This window comes from Rattus norvegicus, chromosome 9, assembly GCF_021556685.1.
Source record: "Rattus norvegicus strain SHRSP/BbbUtx chromosome 9, alternate assembly SHRSP_T2T, whole genome shotgun sequence".
In the NCBI taxonomy this organism is placed as follows: Eukaryota; Metazoa; Chordata; class Mammalia; order Rodentia; family Muridae; genus Rattus; species Rattus norvegicus.
This window is the reverse complement of record NC_141542.1, coordinates 109,357,362-109,379,533: the sequence shown is the minus strand read 5'-3', so window position 1 is coordinate 109,379,533 and position 22,172 is coordinate 109,357,362. Positions and strand designations below refer to the sequence as shown.

The 22,172-nt window shown below is 51.5% G+C and overlaps 2 protein-coding genes across 4 annotated transcripts in view; one reads left to right on the top strand and one right to left on the bottom strand.

The window, feature by feature from the left end:
- Positions 1-1,258, top strand: part of Thap4 (THAP domain containing 4) — a 39,509-nt gene extending 38,251 nt beyond the window's left edge. For both annotated transcript variants that reach the window (NM_001005564.1, XM_087566962.1), the window contains 1 exon segment: positions 959-1,258. In NM_001005564.1, coding sequence (NP_001005564.1) covers positions 959-1,078 — 120 coding nt within the window. In that variant the 3' untranslated portion in view covers positions 1,079-1,258.
- Positions 1,259-9,401: 8,143 nt separating this feature from the next.
- Positions 9,402-20,315, bottom strand: Bok (BCL2 family apoptosis regulator BOK). Of its 2 annotated transcripts, NM_017312.2 has the most exon segments (5): positions 9,402-10,148; positions 10,777-10,940; positions 16,747-16,875; positions 19,428-19,679; positions 20,247-20,307. In NM_017312.2, coding segments are annotated over 4 exon segments (642 nt in total). In that variant the 5' UTR covers positions 19,651-19,679; positions 20,247-20,307; the 3' UTR covers positions 9,402-10,022.
- Positions 20,316-22,172: the final 1,857 nt, after the last annotated feature.

The following is a 22,172-nucleotide window of genomic DNA, read 5'->3' as shown; positions in this document are numbered from 1 at the left end:
ACATGGTGGCTCACAACCATCTGTAATGGGATCTGATGACCTCTTCTGGTGGGCATGAAGACAGACTACTCATGTACATTGAATGAATGAATGAATGAATGAATGAGATAGATAGATAGATAGATAGATAGATAGATAGATAGATAGATAGATAGATAGAGATATGTGCATGTAGTCCTCTGTTAGAGCAATAAGTACTCTTAACTACTCCTCTCGGGGCCATCTCTCCAGCCTCCTTAACTAGACTTGTGATAACTGACATTTTTATCTTTTTTTCAGGAAAAGGGTTGGGAGTTCACATAATGGGCATGGCAGAAGCAGCTGATGGTCCAGGAGCACTGAAGTGATAGATAGGCCCTTAGAGAATTCTTTAGACGTTCATTCATCCATGTGGTCACACAGTGTCCACAAGTATTCTATACATGAGGACATGATAGTCTTGTGGAAAGAGCCATATAATATAATAGACCAGCACTCCCCAAGTGCTGGCCCAGTGTTCTCCAAAACCACATTTGCTATGGTTTAGGGCTCAGATAGAAGTGGGAGGTTATAGGCAGCACAATGCCAGCTTGTGTTAACAGAGGCCAAACAATGGGTGACTTCTGGAAAGAAAGCTGAGCACATACCAGCCCATGCCCACCTGCTGCTCCAGAGAAGTGGCTGAGCAGCCTTGGTCCTGCTGGGCCCGTAGTGCCTCCACCCAGAGTCGTGACCTTGGGGCTGTCTGCTCACAGGCCTGTGACAGTGATTGACACAGGTGGAGGCTCCAGTGCTGTTCGGCAGTTTTGCTTTTTCTAAATAGAACCCAGGCTGGGAGCCCGGCTGGCCTAGAAGTGGACACGCTTCTCTTGTCCTGGCCTGCTGAGTGCTAGGGTTACAGGCGCGCGCCGCCACACCCAGCCTTGGTTGACTCCTTTGAAGATATAAACTTAAGTGTTCTGTCTTGTTCTCCACTCAGATCACGCGGAAATTCAGGCTGAATTCTGAAGGCAAACTTGAACAGACGGTCTCTATGGCAACCACTACACAGCCAATGACTCAGCATCTTCACATTACCTACAAGAAGGTGACCCCTTAACCCGGAGCCCCTCCTAGAGCCTGGTGAGGAGCCTGGCTCCTGCATCTAGCCCCCCAGTTTAGTAGACATGGTGTGGTCTCAGGCTCTGCTGACACTGAAGTGTTGTCCAGATGTTCTTGTAATGGCATAGAAAACCAAATAAAAGGCCTTTATTTTTATGGCTGAAGATTTTGAATATTATCACTGTGTAGACTGTACGTTTTTTATCTGCTGCTGATAGTTTGTGTTACAGTCTGTAAGATACTAAGAGAGGATCACATGCTCCCTGCCCCAAACTCAAGTCTACCCAGGTTCCCGAGCCCTGAATCTTTCTGGTGGAAATAGAGACCAAAACCTGGGAAACACAGGTTCTTCATGTGGGCTGCTCAACTTCCAGGCCTTTCCATGAACAAAAGCCTGGAGATTTTTCTTTTGGAAACAGAGCCTAAGCTGACCTCGAACTCACTATGTAGCCTAAGATGACTTTGAACTCTTGACCCTAAGTGCTGGTGTTACAGGCTGTGCCACCAAGCCAGACTTTATGCAGGGCTGAGGATCAACCCCAGAGCTTCATGAATGCTGGGCAAGCCCTTCACCAACTAATGGAGCCAAATCCCCAAACCCAGGTCATTTTATATCTATTTCCTCTTATTTTCCCTAAGACAACAGTGAGGGTGCACTGCAGAGCCCATAGCCTTGTAGTAGTTAAATGTTAGCCTGACTGTGTTGAAAAGCACCTCAAGATTATTAGCGCTGCACACCCTGGGTGTGTCTGAGCTTCTCCAGGCCCTGACATCACAGGCCTCTGACCTAATCAGTGGGTTGATCATTCGATGCATGCAATTTGGTGGTGCTATTAGGTAGTGGTGAAAGGTAATGGGTGGAGCCCAGCCGGGAGAAGTAGGCTAGGGAGTGTCCTCCTCTCCTGACTACAGTAGCTTTCGAGATAAACATTTAAAAATGTAGATGAAGGACTGGCGGCGGAGGGGGCCCGGTCAGTACAGTTCTTGAATGCAGTCTTGAGCAACCATGCAAACAGTGAATGGCCACATAGCCTTCTGATGTGACTGTTCCCCCAAGCCATACAACGGCCATCTTGGAGTAGTCAAGCTATGCCTAGTTGCAAAAGAGCATCCCAGGTGGGCTTGTTTACTCTATCCTCTCTCATGAGAAGGGTGGGGACGGTTAGGAAACCCTTCCCTGAGTATCCAGCCATTTCCTTCTACCTGTTACATACAGTGTGCCTTAGTTGCACATGACCTCTAGAAGGGGCTAGAGTATGTTGTCTGGAGGAGACTAGAAGAATTTAGCTTCGTCTGTGCGCTGTGGGAAAGCCCTCCCTCATATCTGCTGGGCAGGGTCTTTCCAGGTGCAGTGTGCCCTTCAGGGGAGCGCCCACCCTGAAAGCAGCTCCTCACCCATGCACAGTGAAAGAGCCCTATGATGTCACTGGTTACTGTAGTGAGAATTCTGGAATTTTGGTTCCTTTTTTTTTTTTTTCTCTTTTTTTTTTTTTTTTTTTTTCGGAGTTGGGGACCGAACCCAGGGCCTTGCGCTTGCTAGGCAAGCGCTCTACCACTGAGCCAAATCCCCAACCCCTCTTTGGTTCCTTTTAAAACACAGAAATATCATAAGAATGTTTTTGTTTGGATCTCGGGTGTGGGGATGTGGGGCTGCTTCAGACTATTTGAAGAAGCTGACTGATTTGCCTCGTGGTCTAGCAGAGGCGCAGTCTGCCAGCTGCAGATAGTTTCTGCAGCTGTGTGACATGTGGAATTCGGAGACCTTTCTAGAGGGTGTATAAGGGTATATAAGCTCTGATGGGGGCTTTTGGCCATTCGGGGAGGTGGTTTGCAGTTTATTAGTAGTCGTGCTCACCGAGGAAGCGAAGGCTGTCTATCTCTGCCCCCCCCTTCTCTCCTGTCTAGTGATGGGGGGTGAAACTGGGTGTTGGGGGGTGATAAAGGGTGGGAAAAGAACCCACAAAGTAGCAAAGACCTGATACAGTTTGCCAGAGTGAATTTTGGCAGTCATGCCTTGGACTGTTGTAGGGACCTTAGGAAAAGGGACTGACTATGTCTCCCTGTGTGAGGGATTTTAGCAATTCCACAATTCCAGTGCTGGGAAAGTACAGACAGAAAGACCCCTGGGGTTGGCTGGCCATTCAGCCCAGCCAAGTGGGCATGCTTGATGCAGTGAGGGAGATTGTCCCAAAAAGCCAAAACAGGAAAAACAATAATGTGGAGGACTAGAGAGATGGCTCGGAGCTTAAAACACCGCTGCTCCAGAAGATGAAGATTCAGGTCTCAGCTCCCACGTGGGGCCGCTCACACTGCCTGTGTCTGCAGCTCGAGGGGACCCAGCACCCTCTTTTGGTCTGCATGGGTGCACACACAAATAAATAATAGAATATTTTTTAAAATATTTGTTTAAAAGTAGCATGGTGGTGCTTGCCTTTAATCCCTATGCTTCCTGCTTAAGGCCAGACTGCTCCACGTAGGGAGTCACACACACACACACACACGCACGCACACACGCACGCACGCACGCACCCACACACATGCGCACGCACGCACCCACACACATGCGCACGCACGCACCCACACACATGCGCACGCACGCACCCACACACATGCGCACGCACGCACGCACGCACATGCGCACGCACGCACGCACATGCGCACGCACGCACGCACGCACGCACGCACGCATACACGCACAGGCTTCATTAGGAGAGCTACAGCATCATGGCCCAAAAGGAAAGCAACTTCAAGTCTGAGGAAGAGCTTCATAAAGACAAGAGCTGTTTGTTACAGACACCGGCTGATGCTCGGTCCTGAGGGGAAAGAGCCCTTAGTTCCCTTTGGCTCCACAGGATTGGGAAAACCACACCGTTGTGTCAGTGGCCCCTAAATTCAGTCAGTTCCCTTCAGATTCAAAGAACAAGGAGGCTCTCTTATTGCAGGTTTGGGGGAGTGGGACAGGGTGGAGTTGGGGAAGTAGAAATCAGGAAGGCACTGATAAACTTGGAACTATGATTCGAGGCCCTCTGGAAAGTAGATGGGGGAGATCTGTGGCTGCCAGAATGAGCAGAAAAGGCAGAGGAGTGCCTCAAGGTCACAGCATGCAATCTTCCCAGCTTCATCCCTGGGAAAGAGATACAGAGGAGCCTGCGTTTCTCTGGGGGAGAAAGCAGCTGGAGGCTCTGGGAAGAACGGTTTCTAATTCAAGTTTAAGATTGTGTGTGGTTTTTTTTTTTTTTTTAGTTTATATTTTTTAATTCTGTTTCTTCTAAGCTGAAAAATTAACAAAATGTTGCTTAATTCTATAGAATATATGCAATGTGGTTAAAATTTGACTTTTGCTAGCCCATATACCTTTCCCATTAAAGATAATGTTTAGACTGGAGAAATGGCTCAGCAGTTAAAAGCACTGGCTCTTCTTCCAGAGGTCCTGGGTTCAATTCCCAGCAACCACATGGTGGCTCACAACCATCTGTAATGGGATCTGATTGTCGGCGCCTGCACCTACACGGTGGGGAAAGCCTGTGGGATTAAAGAAACACACACACACACACACACACACACACACACACACACGTTATCTGTCAAGCCAGGAGAGGAGGAGAGGAAGGGGGGGGAGAGGAAGAGCGGAAGAGACTCCTGGAGCTTTATTCACCACTTATATACCCAAGTCTCCAGGTAGAAAATATCTGGGAAGCACAGTGGGAAACCCTGGCTCGTGACTTCGGTAACAAAAGACCGACTTTGAGACCTGAATTAATTAGGGAGAAATCGGAGAAGACCAGCCTAAATCACAAGGATAAAGGCTGAGGAAGTAAAAGGCAGAAGTAAATTGACCACCACCCAGGTGTGGTCCAGGTGTGTCGGTTCCACGTGCATCAGCCGGGCTCAGCAGAGCTCATGCAGTGGAGACACCGGGTGTTTACTACTTGGTCTTTTCTTCCTGTGCCGTAAATACATGGGAGAGGCCTCTGTCCAACAATCCCACGACTTTATGGCAGTAATCTTAACTGTGGCCATATAGTTACAAAGCGGCCAGGCCCAAATCCAATATGGCTCCCTACATCTGATGCCCTCTTCTGGTGTGTCTGAAGTCAGCTACAGTGTACTCATGCATAAAATAAGTCTTTTAAAAAATATAAAAGACAAAGTTTAAATAGGATGTGTTAGGGTTGGGGATTTGGCTCAGTGGCAGAGCTCTTGCCTAGGAAGCGCAAGGCCCTGGGTTCGGTCCCCAGCTCCGGGGGGGGGGGGGGGGGGGGGAATAGGATGTGTTAATTTCTCTCTGTGCTATGACACTAATTTGGGATGTAAGTTCAGGTGTTTTGTCCTTTGGAATTGGTGGCTGTCTTAGGTTCATCTTGCTCATGTAAATCACTTGAGTGGTTTTGCTGCTGGAATTCTAGAAGAGAGTACATCTGTTTCCTACAGGCACAGACCCCTCGAGGTTCCCATGGCAGGCAGCTCTGCCAGCGCTCCTTAAGGCCAGCCTCGGTATCGGTTAGCCTTCCACTCATTAAATAGTAGCGTTCGAAGCCTTTTGTGTCATTTTGGACTGATTTCTAGAAGGGAGATTGCTACTCAAGGGCAAACACCTGGCCTGCTTGGTGCAGCCCTCCTTCTGGGGTTCTGTACCCTAGAGCATGGGCGAGGTGCCTACCCCCAAGATCTGTAGAGATGGGCATCAAACTTACATTTGGACCAATGAGAGGTGGGAAATGTGGAAATTGGGTTTGTATTTCTCTTGTATTTTGATTTTCTTCCTGACTGGGAGTTCACAAACTCCTTTGAATTAGGAATAATCCTCACTCAGTTAAATTACAATTTTTTATTCATATGAAATGCATGCAAACACAGAATTCGACCTTTTAATCATCTTAGAGTATGTAACTATGTAACCCAGTGTCACATAATATAATCACTGGGTCGGGTAGTACAGTCACGGTGTGCAACTGTCAGCCCTCCTTCCCAAACTTTGATCACATGGAAAGCCCGCGCCCCCACATCCTGATCCTCCTCCCCAGAGGACAACACTATTACCACCGTGATGGGGAATGTTAAATGGTACCTGTTTCTGTGTGGATTCTGTATTATTACTAGGTCTAAAGTAATACAAGGAACATTTGCTCATTCCTCGGTTGCAAAGGGATTCACAGGGTGTGTGTGTGTGTGTGTGTGTGTGTGTGTGTGTGTGTGTGTGTGTGTGTGTGTGTGTGTGTGTGTCATGTCCTACCCTAGCCTTTCCTCTCTTGCTGCAGATCTCCAGACTGGACCTTTACAGACACGGAGGTCCCAGCCTGGGTTATCTGCATCCTGACCTTCCACCTTCCTCTGTCCATGCTCTGCGCATGGCTGAATAGGAGCAAGTGGGACTATTCTCCCCCATTTCTCTCCGCCGGGGCGGAGTGGTTCCTGGCACATATGCTGGCTCACCCGCTCTGGAGTGTGTGTGTACTCTCTCCCACCCCCTGTTTCATGAATTCCATAATTAACTTGTTCTGATTAAGGTAGAAAACACCCTGTTTTACAAGGACTGCATGGGGTTTATGGGTGCCCCAGGCCGGGTGGGTGTGGGGGCTGTCGTGTCTGAGGGTTCTCTGCCAGCCTTCTCTGTTCTGCCCTTACCTTGTGTCTTTAAGGTATTAGAGCTTCCTTTATGTGGGCTTTCACAGTTCTTGTTCCATTTATGTCTGCAACTGTTTTGTGGGGAGTGTGTCACAGCCCAGTCGTTTCCTCTCACCATGCACACTGATCTCTGCACCACTTTAAGCCCCGTGCTTTTCTGGGCTCTTAGCGTTGAGCACTTATTTTTCTTGTGTTGGAAATAAACCAAAGGATTTGATCCAAAGACAGGAGGCTGCAGAGGCAAGACCACCCACACAGCCATACTGCCTTTTCCCTCCCTCCTTCCTTCCCCACATCCTTCCACCTGCTGTCCACCAGGCAGCAAATGCCAGGACCACACTGGGCGATGGTCACACACAAGGGTTCCACCCTAAGGCAGACTTCACACAGCCGTCCAGAGGCTTCTTGGGATACCTTCTTGGGACTGGGAGCATGGAGTAAGTGGATAGCACTTTATAGAAGGGAAGGAGCTGGGAGAGCCACAGGGCCTAGAAGTGGGGGCAGGTAAATATGAGGTGAAGATAGGCTAGGAGGGGACCTCTGACACCGAAATCTTTTGGGTCCATGGAATCCCTAACTCATCAGGAAGCCAGATGGCTAGAAGACTTCTCAGTTCTCAGTCCCAACCTTACTGTATAGTAGGAAGACCAAGGCTGAGAGGCCTTAGTTCCTGTGCCGTCCCAAGGCCTGAGCAGGAGTCAGTGAGCCTTGGGAATTAGGAAGCAGTGAGCCCTACCCAAGTGAAATCAGCCTGGAGGCAGACATACATTCTGGGCCTACAACGGAAGGCTGACTCCTGTAGGGTAGTGAGGTGATCTGGCAAGAGCAGGCAGCAGCAAGCTGCAAAACGACCTCTTCAGCATTTACTCACCAGGTCTGAGTCTCTTCTCCATTATGTCTCTGGCTAAACTCGGTGTTGTGTTGTACATTGAACCCAGCACCCAGAAAGATGAGGCAGGAGGATCTTTGTGAGTTTGAAGCTAGCCCAGTCTACAGAATGGGACCAGAACAGCCAGGACTAAGTAGAGAGGCTCTGTCTCCAAAACATACCACCACATTGAAAACCTCTAGCTAACTCACGGTGACCAGCAGGCCTGCTCCCTCTCCCACCTCCCGAGTAACTGAACGCATCTGCTTGATGAATGCCCACAGAGGCTCGGCCTGACCCCACTCACTCCTCCCTGCCTTAACAGCCATTTCCACACATTTTCATAACTGGACATACATAAGACAGTATCTATCCCCTACCCTCTGGGACCCTACAAGGACTTGTGTCCAGCTGCAGGTCCATAAATAGCAGGGGTAGGAGGTGTCCTGGGAGGCCCTCCACATGCCTTAGGAATGCGGGTAGCCATCTCCTGGTGGTGGGGCTTGCTCTCCTCAGAGAGAGAAACCTGCTGCTGTGGGAAGGTATTTCTGTGAGCTAGGAACCCTCATCAGGCCCAGTGTTCCCAGCTTCCTCAAGGAGTTCCACACAATTCCATTCCAGCTCCTGCTGTCCCTTTAATGAGATCCCTGTGAGACCAGTTCAGCCCGTGCCACAGTCCAGGCACTGGTAGGGAGGGCTTTTACAGGATGCCAGAGCTTAGAATTTGAAGCCCTGTATTCATCCTCTCCCCGTGTTGTCCAGTGTAATTAGCGGCACCCCACTATTTGCATGGAACTCCATTGGATAATGTCCAAAGGAACCTGGCCTTCCCCATGTTGTGAATGTTTCTATTGCTACATCATTCCCTAGACTAGCACAGAGCTCTCTGCTGTTAAGACGGCTGACCAGAGAACCAACATCAGAACCCTACCCTCTCATGTCACCAGACAACCTTTCATACCTCTGAAGTTGCCAGGGCTACCAAACATCCTCAAGTGTCTCAGCCTAAAGCGAAGGGTCCGTCACCTCCTCGACCTCCATGGGATGTGAACCCCATGTGGCTACAGGGCTTCTTCCCACAGGGCCTCCCTCTGACTCACAGCTCACCCCAACACTCACAGCCTGGCTGGGGGGCGAGCTGCTAGGCTAGGCAAAGTCAAAAAGAAGGGCCCAAAGAAATACAGGACAGCATATTCAGCGGGCACATACCTCCACACTGCACTATACGACTGCCTGGGGCTCCAAAACACTCCATTGCCTGACTTAGATGATAAACCTGAAGAAAGGGCTGGCTCCTGGGAGCCTCGTGAATGTGTAAGATACAGTCCTGAGTGAATGTGGACTCTTGGACACAGGCATGGCTGTATCAAGGAGCCACTGCCTCAGACCCATGGGCAGGTAGAGCCTGAGTTCTGAGTGAGTGTTGGCAGGATGTGCATATACGTGCATTTATGAATAACTGGCCAGTGCATACAAAATCTAGCCACTGCAGCTTCCTCCTGTAGACATCTACCAAGACCAGCTACCTGCCTTCCACCTGTGCTGTACATTACTGCTGTGGTTCCAGGTTGGCTGCAGCTCTAAACGAGTACACACATCCCACTGGACTGTAGCCTTTCTGTACACGTTCTGTGTTCGTTCTTCATTCCCTCACAGTCCCCTCCGAGAACAAATCCAAGGCCATTCAGGACAGACACAGCAGGTAGGGAAGAAGGATGAACTTCTAGGGAGGGATTGGAGCTCCCCAGATTCCGAGCTCCTAGAACAGGCAATATTTGGTACTCCTGGGAGCACAGACGCCAAAAAAAGCAGAATTGAGTCTCACAGCTCACTGGGTAAAGCTTTATTGGAATATAACTTATACAGACCTCCTCATCCACAGGCTCTCTCGTTCATCGGTCAGGCAAACTAGTCCAGAGCCCTACATCTCTGGTTCCTGCCACAAAGGACCCATCGTGGCTTAGGGACACCCTCCTCACCTAGAAATATCTAAACAGCAAGAAGCCTTCTATCTGCCTTTAGGGACAGTAAACACCCCTGGCAGCTTCTGCGTTAGCCACCTTCAGATCAACTATACAGGACCTGCTTCCCACAAAGACTGAGGCCAGCTCATGTCCTGGGAAGGCCCGTCCTTGGGTGGGGCGTGAGCAATCAAGTGAAAATATCTGCAGGTCCCTTTCTCTAGAGCAGGGCACTGGCCTAGACACAGGACACGGGACTTCTGGCAGGAGTTCCAGGAGAAGAGCTACGGCAGACCCAGAGGCCAGCTCCAGACTCTGCCTTTCTCCACTCACTCCTCCCAGAGGCCAGAGTCCACAAAGGAATGGGGTTTGGGACAGGGCCCCAGGGGCTAAATGCTCCCAATTTGAGTGAGTGCTTTGCAGGTGCTGTAGGCCCCCTTAGGTTGGGCCCAGGGACCCTAGGAGTGGCCCCTGCTCTGGTGGGCAGCTCATCTCTCTGGCAACAGGAGGAAGAATGCAGCCTTCAGGAAGCGGCCAAAGCTGCAGAGTGTGGCCACGAGCCAGTGGGAGCGGAAGCCAGGGTCTGTGCTGACCACACACTTGAGGACGTCCGTCTGGGAGATAAAAGGAATAGTTAGCAAAGCCAGACACCCAAGGCCCCTAGAGCCTTGCACTAGAAAAATGTCTACCAAATCACAGAGGAAACATACAAGGGTGTTTGAAAACAGAGGCTGTAGTTCATCTAGACCAAAACTTGAGCAGGATACCTGAGAGCCAGGTGAGGAACTGTTCCAAGTCTGACATCCTTGCCTACCCATATTATAGGTGAAAACAGGCTTCTGGGTAGAGCCCATCCTCCATGCCCAGTACCCAAAAGCATCTTGGATTTGGCCAACCATGTACGCAGTCAGGCATGGATCCTGACATCCCATCTCTAGGTCTTCTTGAGAATGTAGAAAAGTGGGGCTCCCAAGAGGGAAGTGAGGGTGCTTTGGGGCAGTACTGAAGGGACTACGGCTGACCTTTTTCTACCAGGCACCTTCTGGGAGCAGCAAGGAGACAAGAGTTTGGGGTCAGGGAACATGGCCATGCAGACACAGAGGAGCCAGCACCCGCCCATGTCTCAGAGCAACCCTGAGTCCTGAAGCCCTTGCCCACTGCTCCCGCCTTCCATCCCACCCCACCCCACCCTTCTGTTTCCCAGCGCCGCACCCTCACAGCCCTGGCGATCCTCAGACTCACCCATCCACCACGCCTCCGAAGCCAGGTGGCCAGGGTCTTGCGTACAAATTCCCCCAGGCAGTCAACCAGGGCATGAACCATGGCTGGCTGAGCTTGCCGGACGCAGTCCACCGCTAGTCCCGCAGCCACCGAGTACAGGGACACTACCTTGCCCCATGTGATACCTATAGAGAGAGAGTGTGTCAGTCAGACCCAAGCTGGGCTCACAGGAAGAGCCGAGCTTCCCTGAGCTACTTTCCTGCCTGCCATCAGCTAGTGACAATGACAAGGAGCCAGGAAACCCCCATGCAGGCCACCACCACAGCAGGACACTTGGCTGTGACTTGGTCTAGCTTGATCATTGTCTGCAGCAGGTCAGACCGTTCCCTTCTCAGGCAGTTCCATGACAGACGGAGATTCCCAGCTTCCAGTGCATACCTGCTGGAGCCTAGGATGAGATCAGCCTTCCCCACTTCTGATAGGGGTGTCCACAAGAAAGCAGTGTGACTCAACACAGACTGGCTCAGAACTAGACAAGGAGCACAGCAGGCAACTTCAAGGGTGTGTCCAACTCTGTTTTGTCTGCAACTCTGAACCTTGATCTCAGGGCACTAGGTCAGGACCTATCCCATACTTGATTTAAAAAAAAAAAAAAAAAAGCCAAGACTATTGGGCCTTCTGGGAGGCATAACTAAAACCTGGAATACCATAAACAAGTATGAGGGGGATTATACGAGGCTCCCTGACATAGAGGAATTCAAGGGCTGGAGGGATGGCCCAGGAATTAGCTTGCAGTCTATGCAAGCTGGAGACCCAGCGTTCAGATCCCCAGAACCCATATAAATGCTGGGTGGGTACAGCAGCCCCCTGCCCCAATAAAAGCCTCGGAAGGCAGAGCCGATCCTGAGAGCAAGCTGGTCAGCAGCTCTGCCTAGCACTGAGAAATTCTGCCTCTAAATTACAAGGGTCATTGAGGATAACGGCCAACATCATCCTCGGACCTCCATGAAAACATGCATGCATGCATGCATGACTACAGACATGCAGAACATACGTACACACGTAAAAATGGGGGGAAATAGAAGAATGTTGTATTCTATCACCAGTAGCGCCAAAAAAACAAGAATAAAATCCTGGGCTAATCGAAACGCTTTTGAACAAGCAGCAGGAGAATCAGGAGTTCAGTCAAGGTCATGCTCAACTGTGTAGCCTCCAGGCCAGCCTGGACTACATAAGTTCTTATCTCAAGTCAGGGAGCCGGAGACATGGCTCAGGAGTTAAAGAGGCCAGAGGACCAAGTCCCGATGCCAAGACCTACAGTCAGCTCACAAGTGCCTGTGCCTCCAGCTCCAAGCAGATCTGCTGCCTCTGACCTCCAAGGGCACCTGAACACACAGGCACACAGCCACACACAGATACAAACATACACGTAATTAAAAATTAAATAAGTGGGTGCTGGGGATTTAGCTCAGTGGTAGAGCGCTTACCTAGGAAGCGCAAGGCCCTGGGTTCAGTCCCCGAAAAAAAAAAAGAACCAAAAAAAAAAAAAAAAAATTAAATAAGTGTCTTTAAAAGAGAGGGCAGGTGTGGTTGTGTGTGCCCCAGTAATCCCAGTATCAGGAAGCTGAAGCAAGAGGAATCTTCAGATTGAGAAAGCCAAAACAGGTACAGATAACACAGTAAGCATTTGAAAAAATAAAACCTATTTCCCCTTGTTAACAGCACAAGAAGATACATTATTACAAGATAGAGCTGTGGCCTACCATGTTAAAAAGCTTTTGGGGTTGGAGATTCAGTAACGTGTTTGCTATGCAAGCATGAAGGACCAGAGTTCAGATTCCCAGCACCCATGTAAAAAGCCTGGCGGGTTAACATGCCGCTGCAGTCCCAATGTTGGCATCAAAAAGATGGAGGCAGAAGGAAGGGCCTTTGGGCTTACTGGCCCAGTCCTCACTGACTCCTAGTTGAATGAGAGACTGTCTCAAAAAAGAACTGGAAGATCATTAACGTCTACCTACACATATGGGCATCTGCACACACTCATACCCTCACACACACACTCATACACACACACACACACACACACTCACTCACTCACTCATGTAAACACACATACTCGTAAAGATGAGAGTTAAGGATTCAGGTAATCACTGTTCTCAGCTTTGCTAGGGCAGACAGTTGAAGATCTGTCCTTGAAAAGCTCCCACGTCCAGTCACAGGCCCCGTGAGAGGCTGACCTAAGCACTAACATTTCGACTATGACGCTCCCCTCCACCCACCTTCACACAGCAGCCAGAGTAACCTCATACAGTGCATGACCCAGCACACAGACGTCCACCACAGTACCATTCACAGCCACCAAAAAGGAAAAACTGCATGTTCCCTGGCAGACTGCTGGGGCTGTGCCACGGCATTGATACAGCCAGGAGCCAGAGTGAAGTTCCGATGAATGCCATAGCAAGGGGAAGGAACCAGACACAGAGGGGCACAAATCCCGTGCCAGTCCTCCTACAGAAAACACACGGAACGGGCATACCCGCTGAGACAACAGATTCAGAAGGGCCTGGGGGCGAGGGACAGGGAATGATAGGCAGAATGTCCTCAGGATTAGGACAAATGGCATTCTGAGTGGGCTGGCATTTAATGTGGCTAAATGTGCGGTATATGTGAGTCACCTCAGTGAAAAGGAATAGGGAAAGAAAAAAAACAAAACAACAAACAGCCCCCGAAAGCCAGCAGTGGCACACAGCTGCCTCTAACACTCTCGAAGGAGTTACTTGCTCTCCTTTCCAGGTAAACCAAGTCTGTAAGCCCCCCCCCGAGCCCCACCCGGCTTTAACAGCACTCTTGTAACTCCTAGGACACAGTTCCGGCTTTCGGTCCGCCGAGCATGCTAGAGAAAGGATGCTCGTGGTCAGTTGGGTGACAGTACCCAGTCATGTCCTCGCAGGCAGGCTACTCTGCTGTCAACTGTTCCCTTGATGACATGGAGGATGGGCCTAGCATCTCAGTCACGCAGGACGCCCCCGTCTGAGTCCATCACAAGATCCAAGGCGCTTCAATGTCTTCCTATTAAACGGTGTCCCGTGGGGTGGCTCCATTCCCGGTGAGGAACAGGGGGCGGGGTGCAGTGTGTTATTTGCTTTTAAAGACAAGGGCTTTCTATGACTGATGGCTTTCTATCCTGGTTGTTCTGGAACATTCTATGTAGACCAGGCTGGCCTCAAACTCAGATATCCACCTTCCTCTGCCTCCAGAGAGCTGGGATTAAAAGCAGGTGCCACTACCCCCCAGCCTGATTTATTTATTTCTAATACATATGGGTGTTTTGTCTACACGGAGACCAGAAAATGGCTCAGATCACCTGGAACCAGATAGAACTGGATAGTACTCTTAACTGCTGAACCAGCTCTCCAGCCCCTACAATTCCAGAACATCTCATCCACATAGCCCCTGGTCGCCCCCACAAGTCCTAATCTGCCTTGCTACAGTTAACATACTCTGCACATTTCGCACAAATGAATTTGTATGTGGCACATTTAAGGCACTGCTCTGCCTCAGCCCTTTTCGTGGCTGACTAATATTCCACATCCATTAGTCAATTAACGGACACATGGACAGTCACTACTTGGGGCTCTGCAAATAATGCTGCTGGGAACACTCAGCCAGGCTTCTCTTGGGTTTTAATTCCATTAGGCATACACCTAGTAGATTCAGTAGATCATGAGGAAATGCCATACCTCACTATTTGAGGACCGGCCAGGCTGTTTTCCACAGTGCTATTTCACACATGCCCTACCAGCTCTGAGTAAAGGCTGACTTCCCCACGTCCTCATCAATACTGTGGATGTCTGGCCATCCTGGTAAGAATGAAGCCATTCTGGCATGATGACTGTGACATTGACCATCTCGGATGCTTGTTTGCAAAGTCTGCTGGTGCTTCCTGACCGCCAGTGAGAGGTGACCACCCTACATTCTCAAGGCCTTCCTTCCCCACCTCCTCCCCAAAGCTTAGAGACAGACACTCAGGCAGCCACCCATGGCTGACGTCAGCCAGAAAGGCCCTGTCTCCCCGAGAGGCTCTTCCAGAGCGAGTGTCTCTCTGGGCTGCCTCTGTGTTCAGGGTGGGCACCAGGCAGAAATGGTGGACATGAGGTAAGGTTATTCTGACCTCTCCCCAGCTCACACTCACTACCACCCAAGGCCCCAGACCTCTCTTTCCTGCTCACACCCACCTCTAACAGAGACCCAGCCCCTCGAGGTCCTGGGCTCACTGCAGCCATCCACAGACCAGATCTATAGTCTCCAGAGCAAAAAGCTCCTTCTAAACCCAGCCATCCACAGTTCGTAAACCAGCCTGCTTGACAGCTTGGAGACAGACACCCAGGCGGCCACTCGTGGCTGGCGTCAGCTGGAAAGCCCCAGAGAGGACAAGGGTGGTCCTCCACCCAAAATGCCAGGCTGCTGGCTTCCTTCCTGAGCCCTGCCCACTGATGTTCCCACCAAGTGCTTGCAAGTTAGCCCTCACAGAGGGGACGGGAGTATTGCCCACTAACTCCTGGTACTTCCTCCCACCCCATGCCACAGCCCTGCTCCGCCTCTCCCACTCCACCACCCACACACTCCCTACTTCCCACAGCCCAGGCCCCTGCAATTTTAGTAGAGGCTGCACTAGCTGACCCTGATCGGTCATGTGAGACTGGCCTGGGCCTCCCTGCTCCTAAGCAAAGGCCACATGGGTCTGGTGTAAGTGACGCATGTGGATAACAAGGGGTCTATCGGTGGTTCTAAGAGCATGGAATGGGAGGGTTTGAGGAGATGAATCTTGCAGCCTCCTGTAAGTCTAGGGCAAGGAAAGGAAGGGAATTTGAGGCAAAGTGGGAGGGGCTGCAGGAGCTTGCCTTTCGCTCACTTCTGAGCAGACATGGAGACTCCTGGGAGAGTCCCAGGTGAGTGTGGTCACAGTATCCAGACCAGCATGTCCCTCATCTCCTAAAGTGCCCCATGATTGGCCAATCTCACTGACGTAGGGATGCTCATTTTTTTGAAATGCCTCACGTGGATCTAGCTGTGGAACTCTAAGCACCACGGTCACTAAAAGCCCAGTATGTGTTGCTGCAGTCCCGCAGAGAGCCACTGCCCTGTAGGGCACCACAGTCCCAGCCAGTGCCTGGCCATGATCAAATGGCAGGATTGTGTCAACAGCCCTCAGAATGACCAGCAGCCCGGCTAGCTGGGTAGTTCAGAAGATAAAAGCACCTGCAGGGCTGGAGAGGTGGTTCAGTGGTTAAGAGCACTGACTGCTCTTCCTGAGGTCCTGAGTTCAAATCCCAGCCACCACATGGTGGCTCACAACCATCTGTAATGAGATTCGATGTCCTCTTCTGGTGTCTGGAGACAGATACAGTGTACTTATATATAATAAATAAATAAATCTTTAAAAAAAAAAAAAAAAGAAAAGAAAAAGAAGGCACCTGTGGCCAAGTCTGAAGACTTGAGTTCAACCTCAGGAACCAAGCGATAAAATTAGAGAGCCACCTCCAGAAGTTGTCCTCGGACCGCCAGGTGTGTGCTGTGGTCCAGTGTGTGAACATACACACATACCAAATAAAAATGTAATTGAAAAACAGTCAGGTATGGTGGTGCACACCTTTAATCCCAGCACTCACGTAGGCGTATCTCTGAGTTCAAGGTCGGCCTGGTCTGCAGAGCAGAGGTCCAGGACAGCCAAGACTACACAGAGAAACTCTGTCTCAAGAAATCAATAAGTAAAACTAAAAATCAAAATACCCAGCAGCCTGTCCCAGTGCTGTGAGAGCCAGCTCTTCACTGGGCTGGGCTGTTACACCCCAAGGGCCAGGATGATGGCAATGACTTTGGGACCCACAGGGCCATATTGGGGGCCCCAAGAATTCTATCCCTGCAAACCTGCCTGATCCACACAGGTTGAGTCCCTCCCAGTGGCGCCTCAGGTAAACAGGCCAGACCTACCTGCTGAGAAGATGTGGCCGGCCACAGCGAGGAAGGCATCAGTCACCACAGGCTCAGACTGCAGGGGGATGTGCAGCTGCCGGGCCACATTCCGATATACGCTGGGACGGATCTGCTCCAGCTCATCTCCTGCGTGGACGCACAGTCGTTCAGGTCCTCTCTCACCTTAGCCCCGTGGCCAGCACTGACCGAGACTTGATGGTACACGGGATCCGCCTGACCACACTTGACCTCCAAGCTAACACCTTCCCTTCACTAGGCTCTGACCCCCACTTAACCTGTTCGACTGCCACCCCTTCACCTTATCTTGCTTCATTTGACTCTCCCAACCTTGGCCCCATGAACAAAGAGTCTAGGGAGACTATAGAACCTCCAAGCCCCCTAGGGCAGACTGGCTGGGCCAGTGGGGCAGGAATCCTGCAGTGGTACATGGGCTCTGCCTGCTCGGTGACTCACACCAGACAAGCAGGCAGGCAGATGAGCAACTGGATAGGCTGAGGAGGAGGGACCAGGCAGGCAGAGCCCAACATGGAGAGGGGCTTGGCAGGGAGACCACATATATGCAGTCACCCCCTACAGCCTCACAGGATGATGGCGGCTTAGGCCCTGGAGTTATCATCACTGGTAATGGTTCAGTGAACTGACTCAGGCAGCTCCAAGATCTGGGACAATGGTACCTAGGTTCCTGGTGCCAAACGGGTGTGTTTTTATGCGGGGCTACATCAGCCCAGCCAGAGCTGTGCCAAGGAGATGCCTTCCACAGTCCCACCCGCCCCCTGGGCTACAGTGCCCTTGGCATCAGCATGCATGCGGAGGGAAAGACAGTGCCCGGGAATTCCACACAGCCTCTGATTGGGTGTCCCCGGCCCAGCCACTTCCCCAGCCAAAGCAAATAGGGAAATGCTGTTGCTGCTTGGCCTGTCCCAGCGATAAGGGCGCCCACGTCATCCCTGAGGCCAGTTGCGCTCTATCTAATTAATTAAGATCTGGAAGCAGAGAAGCAGGAGGAGGGGGGCCAGGGGATGAGGAGATGGCGTGGAAATTCCCAACGCTTGCCTGACCGTTGCCAAGGATAAACCCTGGGGGCCTTTGGAGACTGACCCTAGGAGATGGTTTGGGGACACGAGCTAGGCTGTTCCTGTTTGTGGCTGGGAGCCATGCTTGGGAGGTCAGGAAGATATCGCTGACCTTAGAAGAATTCACCTTGAAAAGTCATGACAGCACCAAACAGAACCCGAACAAGGACACAATGGAATCCAGGCTCTCCCCCTCTGGGAATCCCCTAAGCTGTCTAGAAGGGTCTGAACCCCAGAGTGTAGGAATAGCACTGGGTGATGGGAAAAGGCTATTCAGAGAGCTCCTGCTGAGTTCGAGGCTTTGCACCTGTTCCTTTTTTTTTTTTTTTTTTTTTTTTGGTTCTTTTTTTCGGAGCTGGGGACCGAACCCAGGGCCTTGTGCTTCCTAGGCAAGCGCTCTGCCACTGAGCCAAATCCCCACCCCGCACCTGTTCCTTTCTACAGACCAGTGTTCAAGGCTCCTAGGACCCGACACAAGACTGAAGACGAAACGGCACGGGTCAGACCCAAAGCAGGACTTTCCCTTTGCCACCCCAGTGCCCTGGGGACTTACAAGAGACCAACATGTCCTTTCTCTAGAGAGAGCCAATGGTCTTCTTTTGTCTGAGGAGTTTACCCAACCAAACCTCTCATTCTCACTCTCCACACACCCAGAGTTAGTCCCCTCTGCCCATGCACAGCCCCTCCTGGGAACCCAACTCAGGCCGAATGGACTCCAGCTCCTTCGAACTGTTGAGCAGGCCAGGTTTACATAGACTTGCTCCTTGAGGTCAGTCCAGCATGAAGATGCAGGGTCTATATAAAACAGTATGAGTGCACACCTCATCTCCCAGGAAGCCAGGTCTGACCTGGCTCCCTCAAACCAGGAGAATGCACACCGCCTCTCCCTGACACCCACTCATCCACTTATTTGATCCCTGCTATCTTTTTCTGGTCCCTTAGAGCCCCAGGCCCCAGTCTGGCTGTGCTAATGTGAACTGTCGTGGATCAAGGCTTGGCTACCCCATCACATGTCCTTTGAGGAGCTAAAGAGAGCTGCTGAGCTAGCTGTGTGTGACTCCCAGAAACAACTGTCCCAGATATCCTTCAAGAAGGCCCCAGGGGGCCTTCCCATCAAGGGAAACTGCAGTGGGTGTCGGACCTCGGCCAATAACTGAAAGGCCTATTTTCCAAAACAAACATTGGGACACGTGGTACCACAAAGGATTTTTTAGTCCAGCAGAGTACAAGGGTCACCATAAAGTTTAGCTGGTAAAATATTGCTCTTCCAGGGCTTTCTGAGTTTTATGGCAAGACCGTCTGTGATCGGGCACCGGGGAGGGGGGAGGCTGACAAAGGAGCCAGCAAGCAGACAAGCCTGGGGAATGAACAGAGCAGCACCAGCCTGGGTGGCCTATCCTCGCATCCTCCCATTCCAGACAGATTTGGGCTCCCACGCACACCTCCTCTTTACAGCAGAGGGAGGGTGAGGCACAGTCGCAGAGGGGCTGGTCATGTCTCAAGAAGGGAATGTCAGTGCAGAACAGCTGTACCAGAAACCCTGATACACAACAACAGGCAGACCCATCAACCAGCTATAGAGGGGCTGCCTAGGATGGTACTCACCCAAGCGCAGCAGCACGGTGCACACCTCTGCCAGGCGTCCTCCAGGGGCAGGCGAGGCACGCTCTGGAGCGCTCCAGGAGAGGCCGGCGCGCAAAAGCCGCGCGTGCACGTACTCCCGGCCTAGTGCTTTAGCCTGGGCCACCAGCTCCTTGTCTGTGGGCGAGCGATCAAAGGCGTCCATGATCTCCGCAGCGAAGACCGAAGAGCGCCGCAGCACCTCCATGGCCGAAGCGCAGGCGAGAGGCGCCACACCTACGAACAGACTTGAGTTCGGCCGGGATCGCCTCCAGCGAGGCGGCGAAGGGACTCCTGCCACGCGAGGAGACCCGGAGGCGCGGCGCGAGACACAGTGGTCCCCACCGCGTGCGCCCGGGTGGCGTCCGGGGCCGATTCAAACCTCACAGGAGGTCGGCTGGGCGCCGCCCTCAAAAAGGGCCGGTTTCTGCTAGCCTCTCGTTTTGCACCCCAAGCCTTTTAAAACACAGTGTCAGGTTCATTTTGGGTTCTAAATTAGATCTCGCAGGTCCCGGAGGTGGCCAAGGGTTGGGAACACCGCGGGGAAGCGGCAATAGGTTCTTTGGTCACAGCGCCCAGGCTCGAGGACCAGATTGGAGGCGCCGGAGGATGCAGAGTAGCCTGCTGCGACCGGGCTCCTCCCTGCAAGCGAGTCCGGTCCTAAGGAAGGCTCCAAACTGCTCGGCGGTCCCTGGGCTCCGAGGCCACGCACCTGCGTACCTCGCAGAACCAGTGTTTGTCCCCGGTGTCGCCGTTCCCATGGTGCTACATCCAGGGGACCGACGCCACGCCCGCCCGACTCACCTCTCCCGCCTCATGGCGCGCAGGGCGGCGATGGAGTTCTGGTTTCAGGACCCGCTCGCCGCCGTCTCCGCTGGTCTAGCCCCTTCCATTCAAACCCGCGAGCGCGAGCCCCGCCCCAGCGCCCGCCCCGTCCACGCCCGAGCTGAAGCACAGGCTCCGCCGGTCTTCCCGCGCGCTCGCAGAAGTCCTGGTCCCGAGGGGTGCGGGAGGCGTACCGCGGACTCCCCGCGGGCGAGAGGCCAGGCTTAGGGCTTCGCCTTCTAAGGAAACGGCAACCCCCGGGGGCGGAGCCGCAGCCCAGCTCTGCCCAACGCCTCCCCGGCTTAAGAAAGGCCAACACAAGTTCTCGGGATGCGCCCGGGAACGCCGCCAGGCTGGAGCTGTCCCGGCAGGCAGCGCGAAGAACAACCAGCTCTGACACCAACCCACTGGGGCGCACCGAGTTCCATTTTAAAATTGGCTGACTTATCTTTTCCTTATTGCCTTGTAGAGGCTCCTTAAAGATCCTGGATTCTTGCAGTTGTCGGGGATCTGATGCCCTCTTTGACCTCCGAGGGCACCAGGCATACACGGGGTGCACAGACATGCAGGCAGGCAAACATTCTTCATACACAAAACAAAAATAAAAATAAGTAAATATTTAAAAAATAGAGTCTGGGTTCTTGGCTTAATCGAAGCCTTTGGAATGTAGTGGAGACTTGGATGTGTGCTTGGGTACTGCAAATACCAGCTCCCACTTGAGTCTAGCCTTGCTTTTAATGAGCTGGACTTATTTATATCAAGTCCAATATATAATCTTTTGTACTTAGTTTTCTCTTATTAGGGAATTTTCCTTTGACAGAAAAAGGGAGGGAGAGAAGGAGGGAGGGAGGGAGGGAGGGAGACACAGAGACACAGAGACACAGAGACACAGAGACACAGAGAGAGCCACACAAGGAGAGAGAAGCTTGTCTGGAACTCTGTTGACCAGCTGGTCCAACTTGTAGGGATCACCTAGCCTCTGCCTCCAGAATACTGGACCACAGCCGTGTTCAGAAGCTTTGTTGTTTTAGGGTTCATATGTAGACCTATGATGGATCACAAACATCAGTGAACAGTGTGGTAGTGAATCAGAGCTCCCTTTTCCTGTACAGATTTCCAAGAAAGTCAACGTCATCTACTAGACTCCGTTCTCCTTCATCTTTTGATCCAACTGCACAATCCAAGCAATGGGATTTGCTAACTTGACCTAATTTCTGTAAGGACAACATTTCACTTAGAGCTACAAAATATATATTCTACACACACACACACACACACACACACACACACACACACGGGTGTTTTATCTGCATGCACGTCTGCATACAAGAAGAAGCATTGGATCTCACAGGACTACAGTTACAAGTGGTTGTGAGCCACCATGCGGGTGCTAGGAATTGAACTCAGAACCTCTGGGAGAGCAGTCAGTGTTTTTAACTGTTGAGTCACCTCTCCAGCCCTACCAGGAAAATATTTTTTCAAGTGAACAATCACAAAAACAGTACAAGCCAAAGTAAAAGTCCATCGCCCTCCCACACAAGCCTTTAAATCCCAGGGCTATCGGGCAAAGAAGAGGCGGTTCCTGGGACTTGCCGGGCACAAGCCTAGCTCTGGTGTCACTGACAAATCTGGTCTGAGGAAGTTAGGTGGGGAGAATTAGAGAGCGAGGGGGACCCTGCAGGTGCCGGGGCAGGGAATCAAGGATAAAGTGAGGGGTCTAAGAAGCAGGTTCAGGTTGACTTCATCAACCTGGATCAAACGTGGGGAATCTGATCTCAGACAGTTTATTCTGCACAAATTTAAACACAGGAAAATTTGGAGGAAAAAGGCTTCCTGTTGTGACACAAAGAAGTGTAACTAATCAGAACCTGACCCAGGGTACCTGTCATTTATTCTGACAAGATC

Bases quoted from the DNA above. Each gene is read 5' to 3' on its own strand.
- Bok (XM_087565016.1), bottom strand. From the start codon at position 19,650: ATGGAGGTGCTGCGGCGCTCTTCGGTCTTCGCTGCGGAGATCATGGAC. The intron at 10,941-19,427 runs GTGAGTACCATC...CTCTCTCTATAG, and splicing joins CACCGTGCTGCTGCGCTTGG to GTATCACATGGGGCAAGGTA. The intron at 10,149-10,776 runs GTGAGTCTGAGG...TTTATCTCCCAG, and splicing joins TTCGGAGGCGTGGTGGATGG to ACGGACGTCCTCAAGTGTGT.